This window comes from Oncorhynchus gorbuscha, linkage group LG10, assembly GCF_021184085.1.
Source record: "Oncorhynchus gorbuscha isolate QuinsamMale2020 ecotype Even-year linkage group LG10, OgorEven_v1.0, whole genome shotgun sequence".
Lineage (NCBI taxonomy): Eukaryota > Metazoa > Chordata > Actinopteri > Salmoniformes > Salmonidae > Oncorhynchus > Oncorhynchus gorbuscha.
The window spans coordinates 95,926,046-95,947,465 of NC_060182.1; the positions used below are offsets into that span (position 1 = coordinate 95,926,046).

Below are 21,420 nucleotides of genomic sequence, written 5' to 3' on the forward strand. Positions count from 1 at the left end.
GTGCAGCCATGGGATGGCCGGGTTGGAGTGATAATCTGCAATAGGGTACAGGAACAGGGTTGGAGAGCCCTGCCCTACAATGTACACTACTTTTGACCTGAGCCTCACACACTAGCATACACATCTTGGCTAGAGCCCCAAGGCATCCTATTCCCTATTGTGAGCAGACCAAGTAATTTGGTGTTACTCTAAAGAGGAAAGATGGAATAAACGAGCCAGGAGTAGGTTTTCTTGATTGATCACAGTTCTCTATTGAGGGATTTCTGTCGATAGAAACACTCCGACACAATCAATGAGACTCTCCCATATAGTGCACTACTTTTGGCCAGAGCTATGGCACCCTATTCCCTATATAGTGCACTACCTTTGGCCAGAGCTATGGCACCCTATTCCCTATATAGTGCACTACTTTTTTGTTTGTAACTTACTTTGTACATAAAGCTGCTGCTACCATCTCTTATGACCGGAAAGAGCATCTGGATGTAGATGAGTGATTAAATCACCACTACCATCAGTTCTATTAGCAAATCACTGGAGAATAAACTGGATGATCTATGGTCAAGACTATCCTACCAACGGGACGTTAAAAACTGTAATATATTATGTTTCACCGAGTCGTGGGTGAACGACGACACAGATAAAATAGAGCTGGCTGGGTTTTCTGTGCATCAGCAGGACAGAGCAGCTACGTCTGGTAAGACGAGGGGTGGGAGGGGGTGTGTCCATTTGTCAAAAACAGCTGGTGTGCTATGTCTAATATTAAATAAGTCTTGTGATAAAAGCTCACCTGAGGTAGAGTACCTCATGATAAGCTGTAGACCAAGAGAGTTCTTGCTATATAGTAAGGGTAGGTAACAACACATCTGCCACGCTGACCCTCAACACCGGGACCCCTCAGGGGTGCGTGCTTAGTCCCCTCCTGTACTCCCTGTTCACCCATGACTATGTGGCCAAGCATGACTCCAACACCATCATTAAGTTTGCTGAAGACACAACAGTGGTAGGCCTGATTACCGACAACGATGAGACAGCCTATAGGGAGGAGGTCAGGGACCCGGCAGTGTGGTGCCAGGACAACAACCTCTCCCTCAATGTGAGAAAGACAAAGGAGATGATCGTAGACTACAGGAAAAGGAGGGCTGAACAGGTCCCCATTCACATAGACGGGGCTGTCATGGAGCTTGTCGAGAGTTTCAGGTTCCTTGGTGTCCACATCACCAACAAATGGTCCAAACACACCAAGACTGTTGTGAAGAGGGCACGACAACACATTTTTCCCCCTCGAGAGACTGAAAATATTTGGCATGGGTCCCCAGATCCTCAAGGAGCCCTATAGCTGCACCATCGAGAGCATCACCACCTGGTATGGCAACTGATCTGCATCTGACCGTAAGGTGCTACAGAGGGTGGTGTGTATGGCCCAGTACAACACTGAGGCCAGGCTGCCTGCCATCCAGGACCAATATACCAGGCGGGTTCAGAGGAACACTCTAAAAAATTGTTAAGGACTCCAGCCACCCAAGTCACAGGCTGTTCTCTCTGCTACTACACGGCAAGCTGTACCGATGCAACAAGTCTGGGACCAACAGGACCCCGAACAGCTTCTTCCCCCAAGCCATAAGACTACTAGATAGTTCAACAAAAGCTACACTGACTATCTACATTGACTACAGCTGCAGTAATTCTGGCATTCACAGGGCTCTAAATAAATAAAAAAGCTCCCTCAATTACCACTGGTGCTCCCAAAGGTTCGGAGTACGGCATGAAATTTAGGAGCATCAGAAAATAAGATTGTTAGAATTTTTTGATGTACGTACAGCCAAAACTGAGTGTACAAAACCTTAGGACACCTTCCTAATATTGAGTTGCACCCCCTTTCGCCCTCAGAACAGCCTCAATTCATTTGGGCATGGACTCTACGAAGTTTTGAATGCGTTCCACAAGGATACTGGCCCATGTTGACACACACGCTTCCCACAGTTGTGTCAAGTTGGCTGGTAGTGGATCTCTACTCCGAATAGCTCGTTCCATCTCATTCCGCCGATGTTCAATTGGATTGAGATCTGGTGTCTGGACAGGCCACTGCAGTAAACTGAATTCACTGTCATGTTCGTGGAACCATTCCTGGACGATCCTGCTGAAAAACATTTATCCTGCTGAAAAAAATCCATCTCAGATGGATACACTGCTGCCATGAAGGGATGAACCTGATTGGCTATGATGGTTCGATATCCATTCAAACGTTGGTCCACTTTTTATCAAGGGGCCCAATATGTGCCATGAAAACACAAGTGGAACTTGTGAAGTGGAACCCTGTAACATCATCGGCTGCCATAGACCATTTGTGTCAAGGTACGACGAGTTGTGCATTGTTTAGTGGGTCTTTGGGCACACATGTTGTACTGGAATGTTAGTTGACTAACCATTCGCCCTCTGAACAACACACATACACAATTCATGTCTCGATTGTCTCAAAGCTTATAAATCCTTCTTTAACCCGTCTCCTCCGCTTCATCTACACTGATTGAAGTGGATTTAACCTGTCTCCTCCCCTTCATCTACACTGATTGAAGTGGATTTAGTTGAAATCAATAAGGGATCGTAGCTTTCACCTGGTCAGTCAATGTCATGGAAAGAGCATGTTTTGTACACTCCGGAAATATTTGATCTATATGAATTCTAGCTACTTTTGAAGTACATGTTGTGCCCTAGAAACTAATATGTAACACTGTAAATACATAAGTTTATTATAAAATATAAATGTTTGATAGGAATAAGTTAAAGTAATTTGTAGAATATTATGTTTCTGTGTAAAAGCACTATTTTGCTATTGGGATTCATTATATTGAAAATTGTACACTGTCTCTTTAAAAACGTCAGGTTTGTGATGACAACATGCAATGATCACATTGCTGTGATCATTGATCTCCTGAAGAAGATATCTATTTTCCTTTCTGTGTCATCAGATGTTTGATATAACGTAAACTCACTCACTCACTTCTGTACATCGCCTTGGTCCGTACAATTTACCTTATTTTAGCGCCCCAAAAACGTAGTACTTCCAGATCAACTGTAATGTCAATACTATTGTAAAGCACAATTTTTCCCCTTTCCAACAGAATCAATTACATGACCTAAACGCTGCCCGTTTCTGCACAATTCAAGCAGGCAATGAGCCCCGTCGGGTCTTTAAAAATGGCGGGTGGGGATGCGAAACTAATGCGTGATAGTGAGAAGGAGAGATGTTGTGTGGGAAAAGGGCTTTCTTTTCACTCAATCTGTCCAATTTAGCACCTTATCGCCTCTAAAATGTCAATAAAACACTATAAAGAGTTTATATTTGAATCGGGTTTAGGGCGAAAAAAAGTGATCTTAGAAGGTAACAGCGGCTTAGAGAATGATGATCGCATGCAATGATGACTCAAAATATGAGTAGGTATCCCCCCTGACCCCCATCACTGTTCATTTCTTGTTTTTAAAAGATGAAAGAAGTGCTACACCTGGTGGAGAGAGATTGTAAGACAGAAATAGTTGCTTTATGCGTGCTGTACGTTACGACATGACACGTCACGATGTAACGCAGGGTCTGTTTTTTTCAACTTTTCTCCAAAACTATAGAGCCATTACTATGTCGATCAACGCTTGAATAGAAACCTAGTTCACACCCCCGATTTTGAAGTCAACACAGTCTCCACAGTCCCATTCGTTTTCTTTGTTGCCTCGTTTGAATGTTGCGGTTGCGCACATTGGTATGGAATGGGGTGAGTTTACATTACCGGTCAAGTTACCAGGTTGTTAGCTCGCTAGCCAATGAGGTAACATGACTAATGTTTGGATATACTGGTCAAGTTACCAGGTTGTTAGCTAGCTAGCCAATGAGGTAACTGAACAAAGTGTAAACAAATGGTTAATGACGCTCAAGTAGTTTCCAAATTTAAGATGGGTCAGAATTTTAGACCTGGTTAAACTAAGTGTAACAGTATAACTTTAATCCGTCCCCTCGCCCCGACCTGGGCGCGAACCAGTCACCCACGAAGCATTGTAGAGCAAGGGGAACCACTACTTCAAGGTCTCAGAGCAAGTGACGTCATCGATTGACACGCTATTTAGCGCGCACCACCGCTAACTAAGCTAGCCGTTTCACATCCGTTACATACGCAACTAGCTCTCACAGTCTCATGTCAGAATTAGACGCTCATCCACGTTCAGTGTAACATTTCAAAGTGTTTAAGGTTAAGTTTAACTCTGAATGGTTAAGGTAAGGGTTAATGTTTTGGATAGGCTAAAAACTAAAATCTCAAAAACAACTTTCTATCGCTGGATTTGAACTTGCAACTTTTGAATTCAGAGGATTTCACACAAATGCTGCGTGCACATTTGAAGAATCTAGCAAAACGAACCGCTTTCTTGGCAAACATGCATTTTTTTGGCACGGGTCCATTGTCCAGCTCTTTGTCCAGCTCTTTGTCCACTGATCTCCACGGATGGTTGTCTGCATGGTTGTACGCTCTGCAAAAACACATTCACGTCCACTGATCTCCACGGATGGTTGTCTGCATGGTTGTACGCTCTGCAAAAACACATTCACGTCCACTGATCTCCACGGATGGTTGTTAGCATGGTTGTACGCTCTGCAAAAACACATTGACATTTTCAGCACACCTTTATATAGTTATTGATTTTATTACACAGTATGCAGTACACATTGATAGGCAATATACATTTAAAGAAAATGCACTTAAACCAAAATAGGTCCGTCTTCTGTGCACAGCTCTGTGGCCCATCCTGTGCCCCCTGCCCTCGTGCCACGTCGGTGGATTGTAACACATCCAATTTAATTTTGCTAGATTCTTTAAAAAAAAATCAGATAGCTTAAACTGACAGATTTTTATTGGGATGTTTAAATTATGCTAATTCGATTTTACAGCTCTTCTCTCGTTCCTCCCCGTAGACCACAAAAAAATGACGTCAATATATGTATTAAACTTTTAAGATCCTATTCATGAAGAGATTTTATTTTTTCATTGTTAATTAATAGTGACTCCCTTATCCCGCATGAGGGAGCGTAATCATCGACTGACACTAATTAGCATAACGCAACGGACATAAATATTCCTAGAAAATATTCCTATTCATGAAAATCACAAGTGAAATATATTGGGACACAGCTTAGCCTTTTGTTAATCACCCTGTCATCTCAGATTTTCAAAATATGCTTTACAGCCAAAGCTAGACAAGCATTTGTGTAAGTTTGTCGATAGCCTAGCATAGCATTTTGTCCAGCTAGCAGCAGGTAACTTGGTCACGGAAATCAGAAAAGCAATCAAATTAAATCGTTTACCTTTGATGAGCTTCGGATGTTTTCACTCACGAGACTCCCAGTTAGATAGCAAATGTTCCTTTTTTCCAAAAATATTATTTTTGTAGGCAAAATAGCTCCGTTTGTTCTTCACGTTTGGCTGAGAAATCGGCCGGAAATTGCAGTCGCAAAAACCCTAACCCTACAGAAACATGGCAAACGTTGTTTATAATCAATCCTCAAGGTGTTTTTTAAATATCTATTCGATAATATATCCACCGGTTTTTCAGTAGGACCAATTGGAATAATGGCTACCTCTGTATTTTACTTGAGAATCACTCTGGGAGCCATCAGGTGACCAGTTGCACAATGTAGCCACTTACGGTTATTCTTCAACATAAATGTGTAAAACTACGTAACAATGCTGTAGACACCTTGTAGACACCTACGGAGAAAAAGTAATCTGGTTGATAGCCCATTCACTGCTCAATAGGGACGCATTGGAACGCAGCGCTTTCAAAATATGAGGCACTTCCGGATTGGATTTTTCTCAGGCTTTCACCTGCAATATCAGTTCTGTTATACTCACAGACAATATTTTTACAGTTTTGTAAACTTTAGAGTGTTTTCTATCCTAAGCTGTCAATTATATGCATATTCTAGCACCTTGTCCTGACAAAATATCCCGTTTACTACTGGAACGTTATTTTTCCAAAAATTAAAATACTGCCCCCTAGTCACAGAAGACATAATTATCCAAAAGGCAGATCCTAGATCAGGCCTCCTACTCTTAGATGCTTTGTGAATACGGGCCCTGACCTCCTGTTGTGTCCCAGGTGGAGATTGAGTCTCGTATGGAGCTGGAGCGGAGGCTGAAGCAGGCTGAGGAGGCTCTACGGAACCTGGAGAAAGGTCTGAGCTCTCTGGAACGCTCCAAAGAGAAGGATGACAAGATGAAGGGAGACGTCAACAACCTCAGGAGTGAGTTACACTTACTGCGCGCACACACACACACACACACACACACACATTCTTCATGAGTCATAGATAAACACACAGCCATAAACACTTCTACCCACTGGTTCAGTTAACCCAGGATAATTCATAAAGGGTTCAGTTAACCCAGGATAATTCATAAAGGGTTCAGTTAACCCAGAATAATTCATAAAGGGTTCAGTTAACCCAGAATAATTCATAAAGGGTTCAGTTAACCCAGGATAATTCATAATGTGTGTAGTTTTCCTGCTTCCTCCTGGGTAGAACAAGTTATTTCTGTCATATTTAGTGTCCTAGCAACTACTGAGTGCTGCGAGGAACATAACTACACTGAACAAAAATGTAAACGCAACAATTTAAAATATTGTTACTGAGTTTACAGTAAATCAGTCAAATTGAAATGAATTCATTCGGCCCTAATCTATGGATCTCACATGATGGGGAATGCAGATATACGTCTGTTATCGCAACTCAGGCTAAGACCCAGATTGAAATACAGGAGGTGGATAGTACGAGTCTGTTTTTTTTATAGTACAGGACAGCAGAAATCAGAGTCAGGCAGGTACAGGACCGCAGAAATCAGAGTTAGGCAGGTACAGGACCGCAGAAATCAGAGTCAGGCAGGTACAGGACCGCAGAAATCAGAGTCAGGCAGGTACAGGACTTTAGGCAAAGAGTCGTAATCCAAATCAGAGTCAGGACACCAGGCAGAATCAGGTTAAGGACAGGCCGAAATGTCAGAACTGGGAAGACGGGGAAAAACAAAAACTAGATCACAGGAAACACGGGGACACGCTGGTAGGACTTGACGGGACGATCTGGCAACAGACAAACACAGAACTAAGGTATAAATACACAGGGTATAATGGAGGGAGACACCTGGTGGGGGGTGGAGATATGCACAGAGACAGGTGAAACAGATCAGGGCGTGACACTGTTGGTCACAGGTACCTGGATCAGAAAGCCAGTCAGTATCTGGTGTGATCACCACTTGCCTCATGCCTTTGCAACGCATCTCCTTCACATAGAGTGGATCAGGCTGTTGATTGTGGCCTGTTTAATGTTGTCCCACTCCTCTTCAATGGCTGTGCGAAGTTGCTGGATATTGGCAGGAACAGGAACACGCTGTCGTACATGTCGATCCAGAGCATCCCAAACATGCTCAATGGGTGACATGTCTGGTGAGTATGCAGGCCAGGGAAGAACTGGGACATTTTCAGCTTACAGGGATTGTGTACAGTTCCTTGTGACATGGGACGGTGCACTATCATGCTGAAACATGATGTGATGGTGGTGGATGAATGACACGACAATGGGCCTCAGGATCTAGTCACGGTATATCTGTGCATTCAAATTGACATCGATAAAATGCAATTCTGTTCATTGTCCGTAGCTTTGCCCCATACCATAACACCACCGCCACCATGGGGCGCACTGTTCACAACGTTGACATCAGCAAACAGCTAACTCACACAACGCCATATAAGCTGTCTGACATCTGCTCAATAAAGTTGAAACCGGGATTCATCCGTGAAGAACACACTTCCCAGCATGCCAGTGGCCATCGAAGGTGATCATTTCCCCACTGAAGTCGGTTACGACTCCGAACTGCAGTCAGGTCAAAACCCTGGTGAGGACGACGAACACGCAGATGAGCTTCCCTGAGACAATTCTTTGGTTGTACAAACCCTCAGTTTCATCAGCTGACCAGGTGGCTGGTCTCAGACGATCCCGCAGGTGAAGAAGCTGTATGTGGAGGCCCTGGGCTGGCGTGGTTATATGAGGTCTACAGTTTTGAGGCCGGTTGGACGTACTGCTAAATTGTCTAAAGTAACGTTTGGAGGCGGCTTATGGTAGAGAAATGCCATTTGCTTGCTGCACCAAAACTTGAGACGTCTGTGGCATTGTGTTGTGTGACAAAACTGCACATTTTAGAGTGGCCTTTTTTTGTCCCCAGCCCAAAATGTGTTTAATCAGCTTCTTGATATGCCACACCTATCAGGTGTCTTATCTTGGAGAAATGTTCACTAACAGCGATGTTCACCAACAACGACATATTTGATGTAAACATATTTGTGCACAAACTCTTGAACATTTCTGGGATCTTTTATTTCATGAAACATGGGACCAACCTTTTACGTGTTGTTTAATTTTTGTTCAGTATAGCTACATGGGATATGTGTGTGTGTGTTCTTCACCCAGAGTTCTTTGAGGAGTGTATCTGTGCTGCAGAGATCGAGGCCAAGCTCCCTTCTATAATGAAGAATGCTGTGTATCTCCACAAGGCTACAGCACGACGCATTAAGAGCTGTCGGATCCAGAGACGGGCCTCCAAACACCACTGGTGTGAGTACACACATACGCATGGAGGCTGCTGAGGTCGAGGACGGCTCATAATAATGTCTGGACCGGAGCGAATGGAATGGCACCAAACACAGGGAAACCATGGAAACCACGTGTTTGATGTGTTTGATATCATTCCACTAATTTCCCTCCAGCCATTACCACAACCCCGTCCTCCCAAATTAAGTTGCCAACAACCTCCTGTGACACACACACACACACACACACACTCATGTCTTTTCCTCTGCAGTGAAACACTCCCAGTCATTCGTGGTTGCCCGTGGCGACGGCTCCAGCATGGAGGACCTGAGGGAGACTGCCCGGCGACTGACCTCCGACAGCTGCTTCAGGAAGAGCGTCTACAAGATCATCACACGCCACGACCAGGAGGCCTCCGCCAAGAAAGATGACTGACAGAGATGGGGAGGGATGGATTACGGGAGGGAATGTGTGTATGTGTGTGAGAGAGAGAGAGACTGATTCCTCAGTGTAATAGTGTCAAGTCCTGTCGTCTGCTCCCACAGTGTTGTAGCTGGGTCGGGATTATCTTTAGGATGTCATCTCTTCAATATGATGTCATCTCTTCAATATGATGTCATCTCTTCAATATGATGTCATCTCTTCAACATGATGTCATCTCTTCAACATGATGTCATCTCTTCAATATGATGTCATCTCTTCAATATGATGTCATCTCTTCAATATGATGTCATCTCTTCAACAGCCTGGTTGTGTTCAAACTGCATTACAATACTTTTATGCAAACTATTTTTATTCAAACAAAATTCATGTTTATTGTTAAAGATATAGCAGCTCTATTTACTGTCCTACAGCTTGGAGGACGGTCGGAAAACTAATGCATATAGTTATTGAACCAACACGATATGACAATGTGATGGTTTACAGTACAGGCAGAAGCCTTAAACCTGACCCTGGGTAAAACCAAAGATGTACCCTTTAATATAGGAATTCAATTGTAAATCAACCATATGGTCGACACACACACTGCAAGTCGACACACACACACACACACTGCAGGTCGACACACACACACACTGCAAGTCGACACACACACACACACACTGCAAGTCGACACACACACACACACACACACACACACACACACACACACACACACACACACACACACACACACACACACACACACACACACACACACACACACACACACACACACACACACACACACACACACACACACTGCAAGTCGACACACACACACACACACACTGCAAGTCGACACACACACACACACACTGCAAGTCGACACACACACACACACACTGCAAGTCGACACACACACACACTGCAAGTCCACACACACACACACTGCAGGTCGACACACACACTGCAGGTCGACACACACACACACACTGCAAGTCGACACACACACACGCACACAGCAAGTCGACACACACACACTGCAAGTCGACACACACACACACTGCAAGTCGACACACACACAATGCAATTCGACACACACACACTGCAGGTCGACACACACACACACACACTGCAAGTCGACACACACACACACACAGCAAGTCGACACACACACACTGCAGGTCGACACACACACACACACACTGCAGGTCGACACACACACACACACACACTGCAAGTCGACACACACACACACTGCAAGTTGACCCACACACACACTGCAAGTTGACCCACATACACACTGCAGGTCGACACACACACACTGCAAGTCGACACACACACACACACAAACTGCAAGTCGACACACACACACACTGCAGGTCGACACACACACACTGCAAGTCGACACAAAATGTCAGAAAATGTGACTTCTTTGAGTGTTGATTGTATTTACACAGATGGTTCGTTTAAAAACTGTAGTTTATTTGCAGGTTGATGAAACTGCTCCATATGATATGTATGTTTTTATCTGATTTGAAACCCGGTTAGCCTGGTCCCAGATCTGTTTGATGACCATAGGAGTTGGCAAGACAACACACACAGATCTGGGACCAGGCTAGGTAATGACCATAGGAGTTGGCAAGACAACACACACAGATCTGGGACCAGGCTAGGTAATGACCATAGGAGTTGGCAAGACAACACACACAGATCTGGGACCAGGCTAGGTAATGACCATAGGAGTTGGCAAGACAACACACACAGATCTGGGACCAGGCTAGGTAATGACCATAGGAGTTGGCAAGACAACACACACAGATCTGGGACCAGGCTAGGTAATGACCATAGGAGTTGGCAAGACAACACACACAGATCTGGGACCAGGCTAGGTAACGACCATAGGAGTTGGCAAGACAGCACACACAGATCTGGGACCAGGCTAGGTAATGACCATAGGAGTTGGCAAGACAACACACACAGATCTGGGACCAGGCTAGGTAATGACCATAGGAGTTGGCAAGACAACACACACAGATCTGGGACCAGGCTAGGTAATGACCATAGGAGTTGGCAAGACAACACACACAGATCTGGGACCAGGCTAGGTAATGACCATAGGAGTTGGCAAGACAACACACACAGATCTGGGACCAGGCTAGGTAATGACCATAGGAGTTGGCAAGACAACACACACAGATCTGGGACCAGGCTAGGTAATGACCATAGGAGTTGGCAAGACAACACACACAGATCTGGGACCAGGCTAGGTAACGACCATAGGAGTTGGCAAGACAGCACACACAGATCTGGGACCAGGCTAGGTAATGACCATAGGAGTTGGCAAGACAACACACACAGATCTGGGACCAGGCTAGGTAACGACCATAGGAGTTGGCAAGACAACACAAACAATATATCTCAACACGTGGCCCTGTGGAAAAGATGTCCTCATGTATTTGGGCAGCAAAACTTAATATTGTTGTAGTAATGAAACAAAATGCCTTGTTATTAAAGCTGTGTTAAACCTTGTTCTGGTCTGGTACTATACTCTACAGCTCTATAACCCTAACCCTAACCCTAAACGAGGCCCTGTTCTGGTCTGGTACTATACTCTACAGCTCTATAACCCTAACCCTAAACGAGGCCTTGTTCTGGTCTGGTACTATACTCTACAGTTCTATAACCCTAACCCTAAATGAGGCCTTGTTCTGGTCTGGTACTATACTCTACAGCTCTATAACCCTAACCCTAAACGAGGCCTTGTTCTGGTCTGGTACAATACTCTACAGCTCTGTAACCCTAACCCTAAACGAGGCCTTGTTCTGGTCTGGTACAAAACTCTACATCTCTATAACCCTAACCCTAAATGAGGCCTTGTTCTGGTCTTGTATAATACTCTACAGCTCTATAACCCTAAACAAGGCCTTGTTCTGGTCTTGTATAATACTCTACAGCTCTATAACCCTAAACAAGGCCTGTTCTGGTCTTGTATAATACTCTACAGCTCTATAACCCTAAATGAGGCCTTGTTCTGGTCTGGTACAATACTCTACAGCTCTATAACCCTAAACAAGGCCTTGTTCTGGTCTTGCATAATACTCTACAGCTCTATAACCCTAACCCTAAACGAGGCCTTGTTCTGGTCTGGTACTATACTCTACAGCTCTATAACCCTAACCCTAAATGAGGCCTTGTTCTGGTCTTGTATAATACTCTACAGCTCTATAACCCTAAACAAGACCTTGTTCTGGTCTGGTACTATACTCTTCAGCTCTATAACCCTAACCCTAAACGAGGCCTTGTTCTGGTCTTGTATAATACTCTACAGCTCTATAAGCCTAAACGAGGCCTTGTTCTGGTCTTGTATAATACTCTACAGCTCTATAACCCTAAATGAGGCCTTGTTCTGGTCTGGTACAATACTCTACAGCTCTATAACCCTAAACGAGGCCTTGTTCTGGTCTTGTATAATACTCTACAGCTCTATAACCCTAACCCTAACCCTAAACAAGGCCTTGTTCTGGTCTGGTACTATACTCTACAGCTCTATAACCCTAACCCTAAACGAGGCCTTGTTCTGGTCTGGTACAATACTCTACATCTCTATAACACTAACCCTAAACGAGGCCTTGTTCTGGTCTGGTACTATACTCTACAGCTCTATAACCCTAACCCTAAACGAGGCCTTGTTCTGGTCTGGTACAATACTCTACAGCTCTATAACACTAACCCTAAACGAGGCCTTGTTCTGGTCTGGTACTATACTCTACAGCTCTATAAACCTAACCCTAAACGAGGCCTTGTTCTGGTCTGGTACAATACTTTACAGCTCTATAACCCTAAACGAGGCCTTGTTCTGGTCTTGTATAATACTCTACAGCTCTATAACCCTAAACAAGGCCTTGTTCTGGTCTGGTACAATACTCTACAGCTCTATAACCCTAAACAAGGCCTTGTTCTGGTCTTGCATAATACTCTACAGCTCTATAACCCTAACCCTAAACGAGGCCTTGTTCTGGTCTGGTACAATACTCTACAGCTCTATAACCCTAACCCTAAACGAGGGCTTGTTCTGGTCTGGTACAATACTCTACATCTCTATAACCCTAACCCTAAATGAGGCCTTGTTCTGGTCTTGTATAATACTCTACAGCTCTATAACCCTAAACAAGGCCTTGTTCTGGTCTTGTATAATAATATACAGCTCTATAACCCTAAATGAGGCTTTGTTCTGGGCTGGTACAATACTATACAGCTCTATAACCCTAAACGAGGCCTTGTTCTGGTCTTGCATAATACTCTACAGCTCTATAACCCTAACCCTAAATGAGGCCTTGTTCTGGTCTGGTACTATACTCTACAGCTCTATAACCCTAAACGAGGCCTTGTTCTGGTCTTGTATAATACTCAACAGCTCTATAACCCTAACCCTAAACGAGGCCTTGTTCTGGTCTGGTACAATACTCTACAGCTCTATAACCCTAACCCTAAACGAGGCCTTGTTCTGATCTGGTACAATACTCTACAGCTCTATAACCTTAACCCTAAACGAGGCCCTGTTCTGGTCTGGTACTATACTCTACAGCTCTATAACCCTAACCCTAAACGAGGCCTTGTTCTGGTCTGGTACTATACTCTACAGCTCTATAACCCTAACCCTAAACGAGGCCTTGTTCTGATCTGGTACAATACTCTACAGCTCTATAACCTTAACCCTAAACGAGGCCCTGTTCTGGTCTGGTACTATACTCTACAGCTCTATAACCCTAACCCTAAACGAGGCCTTGTTCTGGTCTGGTACTATACTCTACAGCTCTATAACCCTAACCCTAAACGAGGCCTTGTTCTGGTCTGGTACTATACTCTACAGCTCTATAACCTTAAACGAGGCCTTGTTCTGGTCTGGTACAATACTCAACAGCTCTATAACCCTAACCCTAAACGAGGCCTTGTTCTGGTCTGGTACTATACTCTACAGCTCTATAACCCTAAACGAGGCCTTGTTCTGGTCTGGTACAATACTCTATAGCTCTATAACCCTGGTCTGGTACAATACGGCAGGGTAGCCTAGTGGTTAGAGCATTGAACTAGTAACTGAAAGGTTGCAAATTCAAATCCCCGAGCTGACAAGGTACAAAATCCGTCGTTCTGCCCCTGAACAGGCAGTTAACCCACTGTTCCTAGGCCGTCATTGAAAATAAGAATTTGTTCTTAACTGACTTGCCAAGTAAAATAAAGGTAAAAAAAAAAAACACTAAACGATGCCTTGTTCTGGTCTGGTACAATACTTTACAGCTCTATAACCCTAAACGAGGCCTTGTTCTGGTCTGGTACAATACTCTACAGCTCTATAACCCTAACCCTAAACAAGGCCTTGTTCTGGTCTTGTATAATACTCTACAGCTCTATAACCCTAACCCTAAACGAGGCCTTGTTCTGGTCTTGTATAATACTCTACAGCTCTATAACCCTAAACAAGACCTTGTTCTGGTCTTGTATAATACTCTACAGCTCTATAACCCTAAATGAGGCCTTGTTCTGGTCTTGTATAATACTCTACAGCTCTCTAACCCTAACCCTAAACGAGGCCTTGTTCTGGTCTGGTACAATACTCTACAGCTCTATAACCCTAAACAAGGCCTTGTTATGGTCTTGTATAATACTCTACAGCTCTATAACCCTAAACGAGGCCTTGTTCTGGTCTTGTATAATACTCTACAGCTCTATAACCCTAAACAAGGCCTTGTTATGGTCTTGTATAATACTCTACAGCTCTATAACCCTAAACGAGGCCTTGTTCTGGTCTTGTATAATACTCTACAGCTCTATAACCCTAAACGAGGCCTTGTTCTGGTCTGGTACTATACAGTAGACCCCTATATGACCCCCTACATTAGAACCCTATATGACCCCCTACATTAGAACCCTTCATGACCCTCTACATTAGACCCCTATATGACCCCCTACATTAGAAACCTACATGAAAACCCTACATGACCCCCTACATTAGAACCCTACATGACAACCCTACATGACCCCCTACATTAGGTCAGTGTTCTGTCGGACATAGTTCTCTTGGTAACAGTAGTGTTCTGTAGGACATAGTTCTCTTGGCAACAGTAGTGTTCTGTAGGACATAGTTCTCTTGGTAACAGTAGTGTTCTGTAGGACATAGTTCTCTTGGCAACAGTAGTGTTCTGTAGGACATAGTTCTCTTGGTAACTGTAGTGTTCTGTAGGACATAGTTCTCTTGGTAACTGTAGTGTTCTGTAGGACATAGTTCTCTTGGTAACTGTAGTGTTCTGTAGGACATAGTTCTCTTGGTAACTGTAGTGTTCTGTAGGACATAGTTCTCTTGGCAACAGTAGTGTTCTGTAGGACATAGTTCTCTTGGTAACTGTAGTGTTCTGTAGGACATAGTTCTCTTGGCAACAGTAGTGTTCTGTAGGACATAGTTCTCTTGGTAACTGTAGTGTTCTGTAGGCCATTGTAGGTGGTGGTGGGGCCAGTAGGCAGGTGGAGGAAGTCATCGCCCTTTCCACCCTCGCCAGGATCTGTAACGCATCAACACCTCATTATGACATTTAATACCGAATATAACATGATGTTCCCTTTAAATATATTTTTCTCACAGGCAGATAAAAAGCTCACGTTTGTAATTCTTCCATTTCACCTCACCTCACCTACGGCTAGCTAAAGAACACCCTATTCCCTACATAGTACACTACTTTTGATTAGAGTCTTATGGGCCCTGATTAAAAGTGATGCACTAAATAGGGTTTGATTTGGGATGTAAACAGAGATCTGCGTTCATTGCAGTAAGCCTAGCACAGTTCTCTCTGCCAGGCCGGCCTAATGCTGCAGGGAACAGCTCACAAACCTTTTGGGCAGATTTCTCTCAGTATTTACAATGTTGATAATGGTTGGCAGGTTTTCTGTTCTGTTAAAAAGCCTGCGACTGAATAGTACAGGAGCTGAGAGCAAGCTGAGAGGGAGCTGAGAGAGAGCGAGAGAGCTGAGAGAGAGAGCCACACATGTCAATATGATTATTACACTATTAGCTTTCCTTGTCTCCAATAAATCTCCTTTAGGAATCTGCTAGCTATCGGGATGTGTCCCAAATGGCACCCTATTCCCCACATAGTGCACTACTTTTGACCAGAGTCCCATTGGCCCTGGTCAACAGTAGTGCACTATATAGAGAATAGGGGTCCTCTTGGGGCGCTAGCTAGATGAGAGAAATCTGCAGCTGTAGGCCAGTTGGGAGAAACACACGTTCTGCTGTGTGCTGAAATGTAATGCCCTCCCCCTCTTTCCAGCCTGCCAGGCTCTAGCCTTTTTGGGGCCCTAAGCGAGATTTGGTTGGGGGGGAAGGCCCCACCAAGCGGGCATATTTTTGATGTTTTAAAGTACATTTCCTGCAAGTCAACACATTAGGGGGCATAGACAACATGTTGCAGTTTTAAAGCAAGCTTTCTACAGTTCTACACATTTTGCCAATGGGCAGAAAAAAGGTGTGTAATTTTTAAACAAATTCCATGCAATTTTACTCATTTTGCCATGGGTTGGAGAGAAATTTTAAAAAGTTTAAAAATGAATTTCATGCAATTCTATACATTTTGCCATGGCTTATGCCATGTTAATGATATCTGAGTGAGAGTTACTAACACAATCAATTGGGCCCCCTGGAGGTCAGTGCCAACGGAGGTCAGTGGTCAGGGCCCCCTGGAGGTCAGAAACAATAGATGGCATCATGAGGGAGGGAAATTATGTGGATATGGTAGTGGAGGTGGAGATGGTATCCAGTCTGCAAGGACTCTAAGGATATTTCCTCTGCCTTCCAGATGGGGTGGAGGATGGTCAATGTGGAGAGTGATGGGCCCTCCTAAACCCCCAGCCATTGAGAGCTGCTGTAGTCCGGGTGACGGGGCTCTGCATGGAACTTTTGGACATGGTGGAGTTCATAGAGGCGATTGTTCTGGGGAAGGAAGAGGGCTTGGAGGCTGATCTGGGGAAGGAAGAGGGTTTGGAGGCTGATCTGGGGAAGGAAGAGGGTTTGGAGGCTGATCTGGGGTAGGAAGAGGGTTTGGAGGCTGATCTGGGAAGGAAGAGGGTTTGGAGGCTGATCTGGGGTAGGAAGATGGTTTGGAGGCTGATCTGGGGAAGGAAGAGGGTTTGGAGGCTGATCTGGGGAAGGAAGAGGGTTTGGAGGCTGATCTGGGGAAGGAAGAGGGTTTGGAAGCTGGTCTGGGGAAGGACGAGGGTTTGGAGGCTGATCTGGGGAAGGAAGAGGGTTTGGAGGCTGTTCTGGGGAAGGAAGAGGGTTTGGAGGCTGATCTGGGGAAGGAAGAGAGTTTGGAGGCTGATCTGGAGAAGGAAGAGGGTTTGGAGGCTGATCTGGGGAAGAAAGAGGGTTTGGAGGCTAATCTGGGGAAGGAAGAGGGTTTGGAGGCTGATCTGGGGAAGGAAGAGGGTTTGGAGGCTGATCTGGGGAAGGAAGAGGGTTTGGAGGCTGATCTGGGGTAGGAAGAGGGTTTGGAGGCTGATCTGGGGAAGAAAGAGGGTTTGGAGGCTGATCTGGGGAAGGAAGAGGGTTTGGAGGCTGATCTGGGGAAGGAAGAGGGTTTGGAGGCTGATCTGGGGAAGGAAGAGGGTTTGGAGGCTGATCTGGGGTAGGAAGAGGGTTTGGAGGCTGATCTGGGGAAGGAAGAGGGTTTGGAGGCTGGTCTGGGGAAGGTAGAGGGTTTGCAGGCTGATCTAGGGAAGTGTTGGAGGCTTTAGTGCTGCTGGGAAACTTTCTGACTACCGGTGGTGGACCCGAGACAGGACGGGGTGCCTTGGTTAGCTCTGAGGACGAGGAGGTTTTAGGACGTTTAGTAGGACCAGGACCAGGGTAAAGACTTTTATATGATCCACAGGTTTGACCCCACAGCGGGCCGAGGCCTCCAGGGATCGAAGGCTGGTCAGGACGTAGCCACTTCCCTCTGGGGTGTCAAAGTTATACAGGTCCAGGTGCAGCCTGGGGGATTTTTCTCTGGGCTCTGGGCCGCTGCTAGGAGGCTTTTAAAAATGTATTTCACCTTTATTTAACCAGGTAGGCTAGCTTGAGTTCTGGATGTGCTGGGCTCGGAGGCTGGCTGATGTCTAGAGTGGGGGTTGCTGTCTCCTGACAGACCAGAGGGCTCTAAGGAGGGGGGTCTGGAGGGGGAGGGCTCGGAGGCTGAACCTGGGTGTCTGGAGGGCTCTGAGGCTGAAGATGGGTGTGTGGAGGGGGAGGGGGAGGAGACTGTCTGGATGGGGAGAGCTCGGAGGCTAAACCTGGGTGTCTGGAGGGGGAGGAGGCTGAAGGTGGGTATGTGGAGGGGGAGGGGGGACTGTCTGGAGGGGGAAGACTCGGAGGCTGAACCTGGATATCTGGAGGGGGAGTAGAGGAGGCAGAACCTGGGTGTCTGGAGGGGGAGGAGACTGAAGCTGGGTGTGTAGAGGGGAAGGCTGTAGGACTGGAGGAGGCTGAAGCTGCCTGTCTGGAGGGCTACGAAGCTGGGGCTGGGTGAATGGACTGGGAGGGCTGGAGTCCGTTCCAACTGGCGGAGGGGCTGACATCCTCTCCCCCAGCCCAAAGTGTATAGATGTGGTCTCTACGTCACTGCCACCCACACCCTCGCCCTCCTCTGTTGCTTTCCCTTCACCATGGTCTGCTAGTCTGGTGGGTACAGAGGCCTGGTCTGGTAGTCTGGTGGGTACAGAGGCCTGGTCTGGTAGTCTGGTGGTTACAGAGGCCTGGTCTGATCGTCTTGTGGGTACAGAGGCCTGGTCTGGTTGTCTGGTGGGTACAGAGGCCTGGTCTGGTAGTCTGGTGGTTACAGAGACCTGGTCTGCTAGTCTGGTGGGCACAGAGGCCTGGTCTGGTTGTCTGGTGGGTACAGAGGCCTGGTCTGGTAGTCTGGAGGATACAGAGGCCTGGTCTGGTAGTCTGGTGGGTACAGAGACCTGGTCTGGTAGTCTGGTGGGTACAGAGGCATGGTCTGGTAGTCTGGTGGATACAGAGGCGTGGTCTGGTGGGTGCAGAGGCCTGGTCTGGTAGTCTGGTGGGTACAGAGGCCTGGTCTGCTAGCCTGGTGGGTACAGAGGCCTGGTCTGGTAGTCTGGAGGGTACAGAGGCCTGGTCTGGTAGTCTGGAGGGTACAGAGGCCTGGTCTGGTAGTCTGGAGGGTACAGAGGCCTGGTCTGCTAGTCTGGTGGGTACAGAGGCCTGGTCTGGTAGTCTGGAGGGTACAGAGGCCTGGTCTGCTAGTCTGGTGGGTACAGAGGCCTGGTCTGGTAGTCTGGAGGGTACAGAGGCCTGGTCTGCTAGTCTGGTGGGTACAGAGGCCTGGTCTGGTAGTCTGGAGGGTACAGAGGCCTGGTCTGGTGGGTACAGAGGCCTGGTCTGGTAGTCTGGTGGGTACATAGGCCTGGTCTGGTAGTCTGGTGGGTACAGAGGTCTCATCTGTTAGTCTGGTGGGTACAGAGGCCTGGTCTGGTTGTCTGGTGGGTACAGAGGCCTGGTCTGCTAGTCTGGAGGATACAGAGGCCTGGTCTGGTAGTCTGGTGGGTACAGAGGCCTGGTCTGGTAGTCTGGTGGGTACAGAGGTCTCATCTGTTAGTCTGGTGGGTACAGAGGCCTGGTCTGGTAGTCTGGATGGTGCTGTGGCCTGGTCTTGTGGGTACAAAGTCCTGGTCTGGTGGGTACAGAAGTCTGGTCTGGTCTGGTGGGTGCAGAGGCCTGGTCTTTTAGTCTTTGGGCTTCAGAGGCCACCATTGGGACATCCATCTGTGGGCCTTTCCCCTTGGTCTGATCCTCTGTATCAGACGGGTCAACCATAGCTGGTCCTCTGACTTGTCAACCAATGGATGGATGGATGGATGGAGGGAGGGACTGAGGGATAGAGGGGAGGGGTGGAGGGATGGAGGGGGGATGGGGAATGATTAATGTAGAGGAATGGAGTGAATAGTAATCAGTAGGATTATAATCAGGCCATCTTTGTCCAGGGCTTAAGAGTGATGCAATCTGTCTGTCTAGGTGAGGGAATATCTAGTGCCTATTTTACATGCATGGATGATGCTGCTGCGTACTTATTGATTTATTTATTCTCTTTACATGATGCCCGTTATGCTGTAATCGAGACCTTCGGAGGAATGATGTTATAAAGCCTAGCTGATTTATAATGGGCCGTGTCTATACACCTACCTCTACCAAAACAACTCCTATCACATCGCATAGAGAATCTCCCCTGATGACACGTTTCGCACCAAACTGAAGAAGCACAAAAACGCTTGTTAATACTAATGCTAGCATACTGACTGAAGCAAAACACTCACTAACCTGCCTCTTTGCTGATTTGTTTTTCTAAATTAAATGCTTTCTAGTTCCAAATTAATGTGTTTAGTGAGCTCCTCCGCACCGTCACCCTGCATACTACCAGGTGACGGAGGAAAGACTGGCCACTGTTAGGCCCCGCGATGAAAAATCCCGTCACAACACGTCACCAGACCCCTCAGCGACGCGACACAGACTGTACTATAAACTATACTAAATATACTCACGTCACCAAATAATTGATTAAAACACACTGTTTTGCACTGAATGTCTACTGTAGCCTCAGAAGCACTCTGTAGGGTAGCACCATGGTGTAGCCGGAGGACAGCTAGCTTCCATCCTCCTCTGGGTACATTGACTTCAATACAAAACCCAGGAGGCTAATGGTTCTCACCCCAGTCCATAGACTTACACAGTAATAATAACAACTTCCGGAGGACGTCACCCAACCTATAAGAGCTCATGCAGTATGAACTGACATGTTGTCCACCCAATCAAAGGATCAGAGGATGAATCTAGTACTAAAAGCATAAGCTACAGCTAGTTAGCACTGCAGTGCATAAAATGTGGTGAGTAGTTGACTCAAAGAGAGAGAAAGACAATAGTTTAACAGTTTTGAACAAATAAAAAAGAAAATAATGAAGGAGAAGCAAGTCAGATTGAGAGATAGCTATATTTAGTTGTCTTTTTTTCACTTTCACTTACTTAGCTAGCGAATGCAGCTAGTTGGTTTAGCCTACTCAAACATCCAGCTTAAACAGAGAGGGATGCTATGTTACCTAGCTGGCTATGGTTCTCCAACACTGGAAGTCTTCCAAGTCAAGGTAAGCTTTTGGTTTAATTCATTTACTGCCACTGGGGCCCGCTGTATACTGTACTGCTTGATCGTAGCGGGTTTAATAATAACACGTTAGTTCTAGTAGCTATGTTGACTACGATGTTAGCTAATATGGTGACAAAGTTGTAGGCTGTGTGTAGCACTTAGCAGTTACAATATGAAGGTTTGGCTTGGATTTTA

At 45.9% G+C, this 21,420-nt stretch overlaps 1 protein-coding gene across 1 annotated transcript in view; it reads left to right on the forward strand.

Annotated features, from left to right (window-relative positions):
* LOC124046805 (pleckstrin homology domain-containing family D member 1-like) overlaps window positions 1-9,708 on the forward strand; it is a 31,845-nt gene extending 22,137 nt beyond the window's left edge. Inside the window, exons 10-12 of the mRNA XM_046367566.1 lie at window positions 6,136-6,280; window positions 8,498-8,641; window positions 8,889-9,708. Coding sequence (XP_046223522.1) covers window positions 6,136-6,280; window positions 8,498-8,641; window positions 8,889-9,052 — 453 coding nt within the window. The 3' untranslated portion in view covers window positions 9,053-9,708. The remainder of the gene's footprint in view (window positions 1-6,135; window positions 6,281-8,497; window positions 8,642-8,888) is intronic.
* The last annotated feature ends 11,712 nt before the right edge of the window (window positions 9,709-21,420 follow it).